Genomic DNA, 15,983 nt, shown 5'->3' on the forward strand with positions numbered 1-15,983 from the left:
GAGTTTTAATACGTAGCATTATGTAGCACGGAAGTGTAATTATCCTTGCGAACCAAGTGGCAGGAGGGTGGGCAAAGGCTTCTGAGTGCAAAACAAGTCTTCCTCCCAGCTCTAGACCACAGACTGAAGGCTAAGCTATGAAGGACAAGACCCCTTGACTCCTGCCCTCCGGCTTGTACCTCTGGCAAGGAGGCGTCCAGGTTTTCTGCACCTGTGAGCAGTGGAGAAGAAACTCAGCCAGATCTTTTCCAGCTGCTCTTAGCCACCTAACAGGGTCTCCCCATTCTGTCCCCTGCCAGACTGTTTCACTCATTCCTTTATTATATTTATGCCTCCTTTGTGCCTTGAACCTCAAGGTGACACTGCCCAAACCTAGCCCTGCTTAGCATCAGCTAGGCTGCTCCATAGTGTTGCCATACCCCCAAGGGGGGGGGTTTCCCCCCATTTCAGAGTCCCCAATTCACCGCTGAAGAGCCCCACCATGCCAGCATGGTGTCACTGCGCTGGGCACATCACGCGGGGGTCACTCTAGCATTTGGCTAAAAACTCTATGGTGGCCATAGAGGTTTTGGTCAAATGCTAGAGTGTCCCCCGCATGACGTGCCCGGCGTGATGATGTCACTTCCGGGGAGATCCCAGGGAGCAGCTTGGAGCCCCCCGCCAGCAGACACTAAGCACCTGGCAACCCTATTTCTCCAGCTTCTACCTTCCAGCCACAGGCATAGCAGAGAACTTCTGGGCTTGGTCTCCATTGTACAGGCATGTTGGGGGTGAGGCTGTGCAGGCAGACAGAGCTTGGTTATCAGCGGTTTCTGGTTTTGGGGATGCTGTTGGCAGGTCCAGGTGGCCAATGTTGTTTCCAGGGCAGCACGGTGAAGGCTTTTGGTTTCCAGCCCCTGCAGTAGCCTCTGCTAAATACTTTCCCTTTAGTGTCCACCACCCTTAATTCAGGGGGGTGTCCTTAATGTGGTGGTTTTCATTGGGCCTTCTTGGAAAGCAGGTGTTGGAAGCTATCCTCTCAAAAGCCAAGGGGACCGCTAGACAACAGGATCTTTATGTAGGCTAGCAGAACGTCCCATCGCCTGCTCTTTCACCTTCTTCCTCTGTGAAAAGGTGTACGCCTGGGGCTACAACAACTGCGGCCAAGTGGGATCGGGCTCCACCGCCAACCAGCCGACTCCCCGCAAAGTCTCCAACTGCCTGCAGACCAAAGTGGTGGTCAGCATTGCTTGCGGCCAGACCTCCTCCATGGCGGTCGTAGACAACGGCGAGGTAAGCGCCCCTCCGCGGCTTTTCTGCTTCTGCTGCCCCCAGAAATGCTTGAAGTGGAGAACAATCTGCATGCAGGAGATGTGCCAGGAACCCATGAGGGACAGCAGCCGTACAGAAGTAGATGCACACTCACTTACGGTGCAGTGCTCAGCCCTCCAAAGTTTTCGCCCAGGATGCTGCTGAGGATGACCTGCTGCACCCTGCTCAGCTTTCCCGTCCTATGGGAAACAGTGCAACACCGCGTAAAAAAAAGCATGTTGTATTCTACATTGAAATCACTCTAACAGGTAACACTCACATATAACCATCTGTTGTGCCTTGCAAGTAATATTGCGGTCTTAACTATGCCTATTTAAAGATATATGCATCAGTAATGAATGATGTATGTTGATGGTTGTTCATACATGGCGATTCTTGAGAAAGAGGACGTTGAAACGGAAGAACATCCGCAGTTATTCGTTGGCTCTCTATGAAGCAGTTTTGGAAGGCCAGATAATGAAACTGAAGCTCAAACACTTTGGCCAACAAATGAGAAGGGAGCTCTCACTGGAGAAGACCCTGATGCTGGGAAAGATTGAAGGTCAAAGAAGACGGGGACGGCAAAGGATGAGGTGGTTAGACAGTGTCATAGATGCAACGAACATGAAATTGAGCAAGCTTCAGAGGACGGCGGAAGACAGGAAGGCCTGGCGGGATATGGTCCATGGGGTCGCGAAGAGTCGGACTCGACTGTGCGACTGAACAACAACAAAAAAGCAGTCTATAAAGACTTTTTGTTTTACCACTGGGAAAAAACTGTTCTGATGATTTCTTCACAAAGGAGACTCCAAAAAAGAAAGCTTTTCAAATATAATATGGTTGTTAAAAATTGTGACACCCTGTTGAAGTGACTCTAAGCGAAGTGCCTGAGAATCTTTCATGTTAGAAAGATACTGACATCATTGATGTATGTGTTTTTAAATAGGCACAGTTAAGACTGCAATATTACTTGCAGAGCGCAACATACGATTATATGTGAATGCTGCCTGTTAGAATGATCTCAATATAGAATACAACACGTTGTTTTTTACGTGGTGTTGCATTGTTTACTCTAGTGTTACCCACCGTGTCGCCAGTTTGTGTTTCAGTTTTCCCATACAGCCTATTGCTGATTCTGTCTTGGTGAAACCCAGCAGACCTTTCCCTGCTCTGGGCATCTTTTTGTCCTCGATAGGAGAAAAGGAACTTGGAACAGATGGATGCATGAAGCTGCCTTATCCTGAATCAGACCACTGGTCCATCAAGGGTCAGTACGGTCTCCACAGACGGGCAGTGGCCTTCCAGAGTCTCAGGCAGAAGAGGGCTTTCACATTTATTTCTTTATTCCATTGAATTTCTATACGGCCCTCCCCACAGAGCGGGCTCAGAGCAGTGTACAACAGTTTAAAACAAAGAAAAATGAGAACAATCAATATAGACTATCATAAAACATAAGCCTACATGGTGCCAGATTGACACACACACCCCATTAACATTGACACCGGACTCTTTTATCTAGAGATGCCCGGGATTGAACCTGGCACCTTCTGCGTACTAAGTAGGTGGCTCAGCCGCTGAGCCACGGCCCTTCCCAGAGCAAGACCAGATGACGCAGCGCACACTTGAGTGTTCACAGCACACCTTACAGAATATCTGTAGAACATACCTGATCATTATCCAGAGTGGCCAGTTTCACACTACGTTGTAGCCGGCGAGGTTACTCACAACATCTCCAGGGTTTGGTCAGACCAAGACAGAACTCTCTTAGTCGCGTGGCCGGGTGTCAAGCGTGCTGCTCCATCTCTCTGACAGCTTAACCCCTGCTCAGGTCTTTTCCTCGATTATGTCACTTCTTTTTTCCTCTCTGCCCCTTTTATCATCCTTCTGCCTGTGTACCAATCCCTTTTGAAGCACACTCTTACCACATCACTTTACAACACACTGGTTGTGTGCAACATCTCATAACAGGACAAGAGGCATAATTATCGTAGCAAAGCACAGCTTGGCGCTCTTCTCAAAAGTTGAGCACAGAAGCTAAAGTACATCACTCAGCTGAGGCAGGATTAAAGCATAACTACGTAACTCAGTGACTTTGCACAAATCTAGGGTTTCCCCTGCCTGGCTGTTAAGGTCAATGGTTTTCTTTAGTTCTGATATTATTCCCCAGTTTACCAACTTTTAGTTGACCACGCAGCCTGTTCCTAGCCCGCACTGGCTTAAGGGCTTCAGACCCAAGGCAGAATATGTTGTTGTTGTTGTTGTTCAGTCGCACAGTCGAGTCCGACTCTTTGCGACCCCATGGACAAGATCTCGCCAGGCCCTCCTGTCTTCCGCCGTCCTCTGAAGTTTGCTCAACTTCATGTTTGTTGCATCTATGACACTGTCTAACCATCTCATCCTTTGCCGTCCCCGTCTTCTTTGACCTTCAATCTTTCCCAGCATCAGGGTCTTCTCCAGTGAGTGCTCCCTTCTCATTTGGTGGCCAAAGTATTTGAGCTTCAGGATCTGGCCTTCCAGGGAACAGAATTAACTGATTTGATCTTCTTACAGTCCAAGGGACTCTCAAGAGTCTTCTCCAGCACCATAGTTCAAAAGAATCTATTATTCGGCGCTTGGCCTTCCTTATAGTCCAACTCTCGAAAATATACTGTTTGCTTAATGTTTAGAAGCATACAATGCAAGAGGATTTATGAATGGCTTGAAGGCTTGGACAGCTACACAATCATCAGAATAAAAGATTCTTCAGGATTTAGATGGCAGGGAGCCTGGTCAGTCTGAAATAGGAAACCCCAGCGGGGAATCAGTATTTTTTGGTGGTTGTTCCCTTGACCCTCATTGTACAGAAGCCAACCTGTTTGTCCATATCATGTATCCAGTCCAGCCAGAACTGGGCAGGTGGATGCATTTGTAGAAAAGCATTTGCAATCCTAGCTAAGTGAACATTGCCCAGCACGAGCTAAACAGAAATCTCCCTGTAAGGTTTTGATAACTCAAGGATAAATACGCATATATCCAAGTTAACATTTGAACTTATTGGGTGAGGAGGAACTTATGACAGTCCACTCCAAGGGTTTCAGGAGACGTTGACAGGCAGTGATTGAGCCATTGCAAGCCATATCTGGATGCTGCTGAATATAGACTTCCAGTAGTGTCTTTTTCTTTTGCCAGGATACAGGCAATTAGGTCTCTCTTCTGCAGCGTGATTAACAATTGAATTAAATTAAACAATTAAAAGTAACAAAAACAAGACAGGCTTCAGTGTGAATACAATGGGAAAAATAAAATAAGCTCACCGAAGAAGACCGCTGTTCTATGACTTTAACACACTTGGTTGTACTTTTTATAATATTTATAAGAGATAAAGAGATAATCTCTTGTATTCCTTGGATTCACATGCTTTTAAACGGAGGAGTGATAAATGCTGTTTAGAAGCTTGAAAAATGAAGGCTTTTTAGTCTCCTTTTCCACTTCCTAGCTCTGTCGAGACGCCTTGAAGAGAAAACATTCCAGGAATATAGCCAAAACAGTGTCAAGAATATTTGTATTGTACTCACATAATTATCTGCTGGCTTTACCTATGTTTATGGCATGTACACTTTACAGAAGGATGATTGTTGTGTAACATAAGAAATTTGCATTATAAATATTATAAAAAGTACAACCAAGTGTGTTAAAGTCATAGAACAGTGGTTTCTTCAGTGAGCTTATTTTATTTTTCCCAATGAAAAGTAAGGCCGGTGAGGCAGAGAGGTTCTCTTGGAGGCTGTGCACCAGGTCAGGGTCTCACTTTAGCCACGCTGCAGCCCCTGCAAAATGGGGGGGGGTGGCCCTGCCAGAGCCCCAGAGCCTTTGGGGATGTTGTGCTAATGTGCAAACTGAGCCGTCCTCGCTGTTGCACAGTTGAAGGACATCCAGCCCGTGCAAAATCATGCCAGGAATCTCTATGCCTTACATTTTAAGCAGACCAGAGTTTTAGGACAGTCTAGGGTGGACCAGGAGGAAAGCACTGGTTAATAACATAAGAACATAAGAGACGCCAATGTTGGATCAGGCCAAAGGCTCATCCAGCCCAACACTCTGTGTCACACAGTGGCCAGAAATACCAGGTGCCATCAGGAGGTCCACCAGTGGGGCCAGGACATTAGAAGCCCTCCCACTGTTGCCCCCCCCCCCCAAGCACCAAGAAGACAGAGCATCACTTGCCCCAGAGCCCCTATCTATACCTTGTGGCTAATAGCCACTGATGGACCTCTGCTCCATATGCTTATCTAATTCCCTTTTGAAGCCGTCCATGCTTGTAGCACCCACCACTTCCTGTGGCAGTGAATTCCAAGTGTTAATCACTCTTTGGGTGAAGAAGTACTTCCTTTTATCCGTTCTAACCCGACCGCTCAGCAATTTCATGGAGTGCCCACGAGTTTTTGTATTGTGAGAAAGGAAGAAAAGTACCTCTTTAATGTTGCCAACTAGGTCAAGGTCCCCTCTGGTGTCCATCTGCCCCCGGCGTTCTTTATGGGACATTTTCCTGCTCTCATCGGCTTCTGTTCTCTCCGAACCGCAGCCCTTCTATTTCTGTACATTATTTTTTTCTGCAGGAGAAATGCCTACAGATTAACCATCCTGTTTCCTTGTTCCAGGTCTACGGCTGGGGTTATAACGGGAACGGCCAGCTAGGACTGGGCAACAACGGCAATCAGTTGACCCCCTGCCGGGTGGCAGCGCTTCAAGGGTTGTGCGTAATGCAGGTAAGTAGGAACACGTTCCCGCTGGTCTCCTGGCTTATTTTGAGCTTTTTGCCTGGTCTCGAGGTTAAAGTCAACACAAGCCAAAGCAGAACAAGGGGCTCTGAACAGGAGCCTCCAGGTGACTGCCACAACTGCTGCTGCTCCACTCTAGTCTTGGCACCTCTTCTGGCTGTGGGGAGTAGCTGTGCTATTCTGAACATCAGAAGAGCCCCGCTGGATCGGAGCAGTAGTCCATCCAGTCTACTCTGTCCTGTCTCACACAGCGACTGAATCAGTCATTGTCCCTTCTGGGCCTGGCATTGCAACAAAGGCGTGCAGGAGCATGTAGGAATTGGTGCAGGCTCTGGGAGGGGCTTGCCTTTTGAAGGTCCCCAGGGCCAAAGTGGGCAGCCTAGTGCTTGAATCTGTTGTCACGTTTTACTGTATCCCAGAGTGCTTTTGGAAGGGTCTAGGAACTGCACACTGCTGGGGTCATAGCTAACAGGAAATACAAGCAAACAAACACTGTGATATGCTGGCTAACACATTTAGTAAAATATTTTACAGTCAATATATAATGTCACGTTATAGAGAAGTACATCCTTATAATATTACAGAGAGAAGTCCAGCCTCATGATGTTACATCCTTATGATGTAACTACAAGCACCCAGATGTAAGCTCATGTCGTCAAAGTCTTCCTGAGGAGTATTCTGTTAACTTTGAAGACAATAGGAATACTCCTGAGGAAGATTTTGACGAAACGAGTTTACATCCAGGTGCTCGTAGTCACATCATGAGGATGCAACATCATGAGGATGGACTTCGTGTAATATTATAATGTATTTCCCTGTAATGTGACATGGGATTCACTGCCACAGGAGGGGGTGGCAGCTACAAGCATGGACGGCTTCAAGAGGGAATTGGATAAACATGTGGAGCAGAGGTCCATCAGTGGCTATTCGCCACAAGGTATAGATAGGAACTCTGGGTCTGGGGCAAGGGATGCTCTGTCTTCTTGGTGCTTGGGGGGGGGCAACAGTGGGAGGGCTTCTAGTGCTCTGGCCCCACTGCTGGACCTCCTGATGGCCCCTGGTATTTTTGGCCGCTGTGTGACAGAGTGTTGGACTGGATGGGCCATTGGCCTGATCCAACACTGGCTTATCTTATGTTCTTATAAGTCGGTTGTAAAATGTTTTACTCAATGTGTCAGCCAGCATATCATAATGTTTGTTTGCTTGTGTTTTCTGTAATGTGTTTGTTTGCCCCAGGTTGTTTCTTCTGCTTCTATTGAGGTCACAGCTAACAGCAGGTTTAATCCACACAGGAGCTTGGGGTGGGATGGGAGAACTTCCTTAGGTTCTGGGAGGCCGCTGGAAGGAAACGTTGAGTTGTTTGATGGCAGCACAGATGTTAAGGGATTCAGTGCACTGAGAGATCCTTGTCTACAGAAAAGCACTGTGAGCATTGTATACACTTAAAAAAACACTCCTCAATAAAACACAGAACGCTGTGTGTTGATTTACGCCAGTTTGGTGTAGTGGTTAAGTGCGCGGACTCTAATCTAGGAGAACCGGGTTTGATTCCCCACTCCTCCACTTGCACCTGCTGATGTGACCTTGGGTCAGTCACAAGCTCTGGCACAGCTGTCCTTGAAAAAGAGCAGTTTGTGTCAGAGTTCTCTCAGCCCCACCCACCTCACAGGGTGTCTGTTGTGGGGAGGGGAAGGGAAAGGAGTTTGTAAGCCGCTCTGAGACTCCCAAGTGAAGGGCGGGGTATAAATCCAATCTCTTCTTCTTCTTCTTCTTCTTGATTTACTTGTAGTTTTATTCCTTGCTCCTGACACAAAACGTTGCAACGATGAAGTCTATATGAATATTCAGATACTCTTCCGCATGAATACAGGAAACAGATTCTAAGTCATACAAAGTTATGGATAATAAAAATCTGAAGTGCCAAAGTGAGAGTTCTGTTTTGTTTAGTATAGCCCTGACCTAGATAGCCCAGGCTAGCCTGATCCCATCAGATCTCAGAAGCTAAGCAGGGTCAGCCTTGGCTAGTATTTGGAAGGTTTCCCAGGGCTGTGAGGCAGAGGCAGGCAATGGCAGACCACTTCTGAAACGTCTCTTGCCTTAGAAACAAGTCTAGCTCACCCCCTAGTGGTGCACAATGCTAAAAGAGCTAGAACTTCTGCCTGCCAGACAATCTTAGGATCTCCTGGCTGTTCTACACAACGTCATAGGAGAATTATTATTATTTAATAAAATGAATATTTCTTTAAGCATGCAAAACGTACCCAGATTGCTCAAGAAGAGAGGGCAGAATAAAATACGAATGAATAAACTAGTCTGTGAAAATGCTAAATTGGCATTCCTAAAAGAAATCAACCCTGACTGTTCCCTGGAAGGCCAGATACTGAAGCTGAAGTGCAAATACTTTGGCCACCAGATGAGAAGGGAGCACTCACTGGAGAAGGCCCTGATGCTGGGAAAGATTGAATGTCAAAGAAGATGGGGACGGCAAAGGATGAGATGGTTAGACAGTGTCACCGATGCAACGAACATGAAATTAAGCAGATTCCGGAAAACGGCAGAAGACAGGAGGGCCTGGCGTGATCTGGTCTATGGGGTTGTGAAGTGTCGGACTCGACTGTGCAACTGAACAACAACAACAAAAGGAGCAGCAGCAATTCTAAGAGAAGGCTACTGGCGAGCTTTTAGAATTACAGCCACTAATGATTTCTCAGTTGTTGTTGAGCCCACGTTGTACTAAATCTGCAGTTGCTCACAAACAAAACTTGTATGTGCTTTATGGATGTTGTTCTGGCACATGACGAGACCTCGATTCCTTGCACCCGTTTGCTTGCTTGATGTCCAGCTTGGTGCAAAGTGAACAGCAGTGTGTTGTTTTTTCTTCTTCCGGAAAACGTCCTTTGCAGATTGCCTGTGGCTACGCGCACACGCTGGCGCTCACGGACGAGGGTTTGCTTTACACCTGGGGGGCGAACACTTACGGCCAACTGGGGAACGGCAACAAGAGCAACCACCTGAGCCCCGTGCAGATCATGGTGGAGAAGGAGAGGTAAAGGCTCACGCAGTAACCAGTGGTAATACAGGCTAAGCTTCAATAGTAATTGTATGCAATATATAAAAATCTTCCTACTACTATGTATTTTAAATGTCTCTATGTTAAATGCCCTATATTTACTCTGACGTTGATTGTCCTTGTTACGAATAAGTTAAAAGATTATCCCTATATTAATTTAAACTAACAATAATAATATAAAAGCTATTTAAAAAAGCAAGAAAGAAAGTTCATTCGCCTGGAGGAAGGTTGGAGTTGTGTTCAGGGGGACGACAGGATACAGACCAGTGGGTTGTTACGTTAGCAGAATCTTTGTGAGAGGGCCTGCATGGTCAATGTCTGGTGTCATCCAGCTGATTGACAGAAACGTCCTTTCTTGCAGGGTCGTCGAGATCGCGGCCTGCCACTCGGCTCACACGTCCGCCGCCAAGACGCAGAGCGGCCAGGTGTACATGTGGGGCCAGTGCCGGGGACAGTCGGTGGTTCTCCCGCACACCACCCATTTCTCATGCACCGACGACGTCTTTGCCTGCTTTTCCACTCCTGCTGTGATGTGGCGCCTTCTCTCATTAGGTGAGAGGGAAATGGCAGAGGTCTGGTCCTCATGGCTCAGGCTGGGGGGGGGGAGGAGAGCTTTCAGGGCAGTGGGGGGTGCCCCCCAAAGGGGGGGGGTCTGCTTGAGGCTGCTGATTGTTACGAGGCTGTTCTGTGTCATAGTTCTGCTCATTCCCTTTGAGACTGTCCCCATCTTCCCACCTCCCTGTTTTTGTGTGTGGTTTTTAAAACTATTTTTGGTGAGCATTTTGTGTGTATTGTATGTGTGTGTGTGTGTGTGTGTGTGTGTTGTGTGCTCACAAGCCTGGAAGTCATAGTGACTTCTGGCGACCCCTAGTGGGGCTAGGATATCTTAGAGAGGTGGCTTATTATTGCCTGCCTCCGCATCCCAGCCCAGGTATTCCTTGGAGGTCTCCCTTCCAAGTACGTTCCAGGGTTGGCCCTGCTTAGCTTCCGAGATCTGACAAGACCAGGCTTGCCTGGCCTATCCAGGATCAGAGCTTCCCACCTCCCTGTCTGTTTTTCTTTGCACTCGATTAGCTTATGCCTTTGAAATCCAGCGCTTTGAGCTTGGGCGTTCACCCCAAAAGCTGTCGGGGGTGGTTGATACAGCACAGAAGGGGCTAGGTGAGGATTGCGCGTTGGGAATATCAAGGGAAGTCCCTCCCTCTGCCCACTGATCCCTCATAGGCTAGACAAGGTGTCCGTCTTGGAAGGATGTTGTAGAGGGCGTCCAGTTTGAAAGGAGTTTCTTGCCATGGTGTCCTTTGCTTGAAGAACTCGCTGTGGAAATGGATCTTTCCTCCTCCCCTGTGTATATACTTAGATCACCAGTCAGGTTCTTCGCTTGGGGAGCAGGGACGAATGTGCTATTTTGGAGCCGCCAGATGTGGTGGTGGTTGAGCATCGAGTCCCTTTGCGGGTGGACCATGTGTAAATATTAAGAGGACGATGTTTTATCTTCGCAGAGCATGAGGACTACTTAACAGTGGCGGAGTCTCTGAAGAGAGAGTTCGACAGTCCAGAAACCTCGGACCTGAAGTTCAGAGTCGATGGGAAATTCATCTACGTGCACAAAGCCGTTCTGAAAATCCGGTACCGTTTGGGTTGGGGAGTCCTCAGCGGACCCGTCTACAATGGGCTGGATAGGATGGCTCTGAAAAACAATAAATGACATCCGTGGCTGTTTTGTGGGGCGTGGATATTTAGAGGGGTGGGGAGGTGGGGCAGACACTGACCTCAGTTGCCAGGGCAGTCCCAGCAGTTAGGGCTAGCAAGCACACAGTAATTACGTGACACCACGGGTAGGCTGAGAAGAAGAAGAGAAGAGTTGGTTTTTATACCCCACTTTTCTCTACCCTAAGTAGTCTCAAAGTGGATTACAATCTCCTTCCCTTCCCTTCCCCACAACAGGCACCTTGTGAGGTAGGTGGGGCTGAGAGAGCTCTGAGAGAACCGTGACTGACCCAAGGTCACCCAGCCGGCCTTCATGTGGAGGAGTGGGGAATCAAACCCGGTTCTCCAGATTAGAGTCCCGTGGCTCTTAACCACTACATCACACTGACTAAGGCAGTGGAGGAGGCTATCAGCCCTCTGCAAGCTGTTTGGTGGGGGGCGGGGGGGGGTTCCGACTGAGTCATCCGCTGTGTGCAGGTGGGGCTTTGGAAATCCAGCCCTGGGCTGGGAAGGGGGCCAGCAGATGCGAAGGAGAATGTCTGGGGTTTGTATATCCCAGCTGATTAGGTAAAGAGCCAGTTTGGTGTAGTGGTTAAGAGCATAGGCTCTAATCTGGGAGAACTGGGTTTGATTCCCCACTCCTCCACATGCAGCTGCTGGTGTGACCTTGGGTCAGTCACAAGAGCTCTCAGAGCTGTTCTCTCAAGGGCAGTTCTCAAGAGAGCTCTCTCAGCCCCACCTACCTCACAGGGTGTCTGTTGCGGGGGGAGGAAGAGAAAGGAGATTGTAAACTGCTCTGAGACTCCGAGTGAAGGGCGGGGTACAAATCCAATCTCTTCTCCCCCCAGTGGATTATTGCCTGGTTGCACTTGTTGAAGGGGCTTGCCTCAACACCAGTGAACCAGTACAAGCCATGATAAATCCTTGCAAGCGCTCCTTCTGTTTCCTGGTGACCTTAAGTATACGCTTGTGCAGAATCTGGAGTCGTTAGCTAGCCTGACGTCCCACCCTTTTCACGCCTTCCCATTGCAGGTGCGAGCACTTCCGTACCATGTTCCAGTCTTACTGGAATGAAGACATGAAGGAGGTCATAGAAATAGACCAGTTTTCCTACCCAGTGTACCGTGCCTTTCTTGAGTACCTGTATACAGACAGTGTCGATCTGTCACCTGAAGACGCTATAGGTATGTACGGAAGTATCACTTGCCACTTAGGGTTGCTCCCTTTCAGATGCTTGAGCGGCCACTCAGAATTGACTCTGTAACCCACCCTGAGCCTGCTTGTTGGGAGGGCGGGATAGAAATTGGAAGCAACAACAACAACAGCAACAACAAGACCAATAACAACAACAACAACAACAATAGAATTAGCATTCCCCTAGAAGGCCTGAGTCACAGGACAAGAGTCGTAACTAAAATAACAATGGGAGTTTTAATGTATATTTATACCGATGTTGTTAGTCGCCCTGAGCCTGCCATATAAATAAAATAAATAAATAAATAAGAATTTAGCAGTAAATAGGAATTAAGAATGAAACCAACATTAGAGACAGTTTATACAAGCAGCTGGAGCGCGCTTGCCTTAGTAACAAAGCTGAAGTGAGAGCGTTTCAGTGGCGCTCCGCAAAGCGTCCCCCAGCCCCAACCCGGGGAGTGGGCTCGTGAGAGCTTGGTGTTTCCTCCCCAAGCATTTACAGCTGTCAACGATAACTAATCACTGGACCTCAGTCAATTTGGTGGTAGCTTAACAGGCTGACTCAGGCAGTCAAGAGGGAGGAACTTCTGCACTTGCTTATAGCTCCCATTTCACTTACACCAGCTTGAAGGTATTTTTTGCTTTCTTCCCCCCTATCGCTTGTCCTAAAAAAAACTTTACTACATTTTCTAAAAGCTGACGCGTGGAGCAGGGTTGCTTGTGGGAAGGGGGGGGCACACCCGAGGGTTGCCAACCTCCCAGTGGGGCCCGGAGACCTCCCAGAATTGTGGCTGATCCCCAGGCCACAGAGATCAGCTCCCCCGGAGGAAATAGATCCAGAGGAGTTTAGCCGTGTCAGTCTGTTCCTGCAAACTGGTAAAAAGCCCAGTGCCACCTTTAAGACTAACTATTGTGGCATAAGCTTTCGAGAAACACAGCTCTCTTCTGTGAAGAGAGCTGTGTTTCCCGAAAGCTTATGCCACAATAAAGTTTGTTAGTCTTAAACATGCACTGGGCTTTTTACTATCCTGGAGGAAACGGCAGCTTTGGAGGGTAGAATCGGTGGCATCACGTCCCTGCTGAGCTCTCTCCCCCCCCCCCAAATGTTTAGGAGTTTCACAACATGGAATTGGCAATCCTGGCACTCTCCCCCAGTGGCGTTCTGCCCCGCGGGGCACTTCAGATCATCGTGTTAGCATCCACCCGATGTGACGTGGAACTTGTTTTTGGTCTGTCTGTTACCCTGGGGAAGGAAGGAAGAGGGCCCCATGGAAATATTTGGTATCTTCGCAGCTCTGTGGTACTTGGATAGAGCTGCTGACTTTTCAGCCCCCAGTCCATGATGCACAGATCATGGGCATCAAGAAACCTGGTGGGGGGAGCTCCTCACACACAGCCTCCCTCGTGGACCACGGCCAGAGTATTAATGGCTAAACGTTGGAAAAGAGATAAATTCCCAACAAGAGAGGAAATAATATTTAAATTGATGGAAGTAGCAGATATGGATAAACTAACTAGAAGCCTTCAAGGGAAAGATGGAAGTGTGTTTAAGAAAAGATGGGAAAGCGTACATAAACGGATTCATGAAATTTGGGGGAATTCAGATTTAAATGTATAAATGAATGAACGTATGTAAGCTTAGTTCGGACTCAAGTTATTTGAAGAAAGGATGTTTGTAATTAATTTGGAAAAAGGATAAATAAAAGTTTTTTAAAGAAGAAACCTGGTGGGGGCACTTAAAGCTGCCCTTCTATCTTCCAAGCCCAACTGATCTGCCCTTTTCAGTGGCAGGCGTCAGTTCAGCCTGGCTTGGGGCCGGGGGCGGGGTGGGGGGCGGTAGGGCAGCTCACTTCAGCTTAAGTCTGTGATCTGGGTTGCCAGCTCCAGGTTGGGAACTACCTGGAAATTTTGGGAGTGGAGCCTCAGTAGGACAGGGTTTGGGAAGGGGTATAATGCCACAGAGTCCACCTTCTGTAGCAGCCGTTTTCTCCAGGGGAAATGATCTCTGTTGACTGGAGATCAGTTGCAATCCCAGGAGATCTCCAGCCACCACCGGGAGTTTGTAGAAATCCAAAAAACAACATCCGTGACAAAAATAATGAAGAGTCATTAAAGATACGTTTGCAAAATCATTTACTGTAGTGATTCTGTAGACAATTCTCTTCTATTACCGCTCACACGCAACGAATGCTGCGCAATGTAAACAATTCGTTTCACAGTAATTGCTTTATCTGATCGTGTAGCAACCATAGTTCTTATCAATTTCTACTTATCAGCTCTTGAAGGAAACATTCCATGTTGACTCTCTAATAACCGAGAGAGAGAGAGTCTGCAGCAGAGAGAGCGCCCTGATCCGCAGCCCCTGGTTTGGCAGTATTCCTGTGCCCGTTGGTCGTGGGTACAGGCAGCCCTTTCCGTTGGCATTCGGAGGGCTGTGCCTCCCTCGACCTCTCTCCTGCTCACACCTGCCTCCTCCGTGCTGCAAAGCCAGTGTGATGGGAACTGTGCTGTGGCACTTCAGAGGCAGGAAGACGGGCAACTGACCACGGCCTCTCGTTTTCAGGGCTTCTGGACCTGGCTACTTCCTATTGCGAGAACAGGCTGAAGAAACTGTGTCAGCATCTTATCAAAAGAGGGATCACAGTAGAGAACGCCTTTTCGCTGCTGTCTGCAGCCGTCCGCTACGACGCAGAGGTAAACTAAAAAAACCTTCTCGCTCCATTATCAGACTCGGAGCACTAGAACCGGCATTTCTGCTCGAGGAAGCTTTTCTGAGCACAAAACACACTCAGGGCTTTCCCAGTCTGTGAAACGGGATCCCGAACAAAGCAGCACACAACTTGGTGTGAGAGCCAGCTTGGTGTCGTGGTTAAGAGCGGCGGACTCTGATCTGGAGAACCGTGTTTGATTCCCCACTCCTCCACATGCAGCCAGCTGGGTGACCTTGGGTCAGTCACAGTCCTCTCAGAGCTGTTCTCTCAAGAGCAGTTTCTGTCAAGAGCTCTCTCAGCCCCACCTACCTCACAGGGTGTCTGTTGTGAGGAGAGGAAGGGAGGGAGATTGTAAGCCACTCCGAGACTCCTTCGGGTAGTGAAGAGCCGGGATATAAAACCAACTCTTCTTCTTCAGTTGCAAAAGGAATTCCTCCAATCAGTGGAGGGGATTTTACCAGCACTGGGGCAAAGCAGGGCCAGCTGTTCTGCTCTGCCGCCCTGCACACGGCTACAGAGGGGTGTCCTGCTCATCGTAACTTGTGAATGCTCTTCCGCTTAAATGCATACATGTTGTTTCTGTCCGAATGAATGTCCCTTCAGAGTGAATGGGGGGACTTTAGCTCTTGGTTCTTGAATCCTGGATGAAGAGACTTGTTGGCCAATGAAGAAGGAAGAGAACAGGTTGGCAGAGGAAAGACAGAGGGTGAGAGAGGCGGGCAGAGCAGGAGGCCGTGGGCAGTTGTAAGGACGAGGCTGGAGAGAGAGGAGTAACAAGTAAGGATTCTGAGAAGCCCATTCATAGGTTTTTATAACCCATATAATCTTTTAATTCACGACACTTCCACATAAGCCGGTTTTGCTCAGATGCAGCCTTAAACTTAATTGCCTGTGCAAAACTAGGCTTCTTACTCTCAGTCCACTGCCGTTCTAACTTTCTTTGCTTCCTCTTTAAATGACACTTGGCTACAGTGGCATATAGTGTAGCCAATCTCGGAAGCGAAGCAGGGTCGGTACTTGGATGGGGGACCCCCAAGGAAACCTCTGCAGAGGAAGGCAGCGGCAACCCACCTCTGCTGCTCACTTGCCTGGAAAGCCCCTAGCTGAGGTCACCATAAATTGGCTGCGACTTGAGTACGTACATACAGATTAAGTACTGCATTTCTGTCCGGCGTGGTCCCCAGCACCAGACTGGAATGTAAAACCTTCTCTGTGCTTAGCTGGCTTCTTGGTGGGGGGCAAACCACGTTG

The 15,983-nt window shown here is 48.3% G+C and overlaps 1 protein-coding gene across 1 annotated transcript in view; it reads left to right on the forward strand.

Moving 5' to 3' along the window:
* The window catches only part of RCBTB1 (regulator of chromosome condensation (RCC1) and BTB (POZ) domain containing protein 1), a 27,320-nt gene extending 12,472 nt beyond the window's left edge, over positions 1 to 14,848 (forward strand). The window contains exons 5-11 of the mRNA XM_015418304.1: positions 1,106 to 1,272; positions 5,928 to 6,035; positions 8,951 to 9,093; positions 9,479 to 9,669; positions 10,620 to 10,746; positions 11,860 to 12,011; positions 14,585 to 14,848. Of these exons, the coding sequence (XP_015273790.1) occupies positions 1,106 to 1,272; positions 5,928 to 6,035; positions 8,951 to 9,093; positions 9,479 to 9,669; positions 10,620 to 10,746; positions 11,860 to 12,011; positions 14,585 to 14,724 (1,028 nt within the window). The 3' untranslated portion in view covers positions 14,725 to 14,848. The remainder of the gene's footprint in view (positions 1 to 1,105; positions 1,273 to 5,927; positions 6,036 to 8,950; positions 9,094 to 9,478; positions 9,670 to 10,619; positions 10,747 to 11,859; positions 12,012 to 14,584) is intronic.
* The last annotated feature ends 1,135 nt before the right edge of the window (positions 14,849 to 15,983 follow it).

The sequence above is a fragment of the Gekko japonicus genome, unplaced genomic scaffold (genome assembly GCF_001447785.1).
Source record: "Gekko japonicus isolate JY-2015 unplaced genomic scaffold, Gekko_japonicus_V1.1 scaffold5598, whole genome shotgun sequence".
Lineage (NCBI taxonomy): Eukaryota > Metazoa > Chordata > Lepidosauria > Squamata > Gekkonidae > Gekko > Gekko japonicus.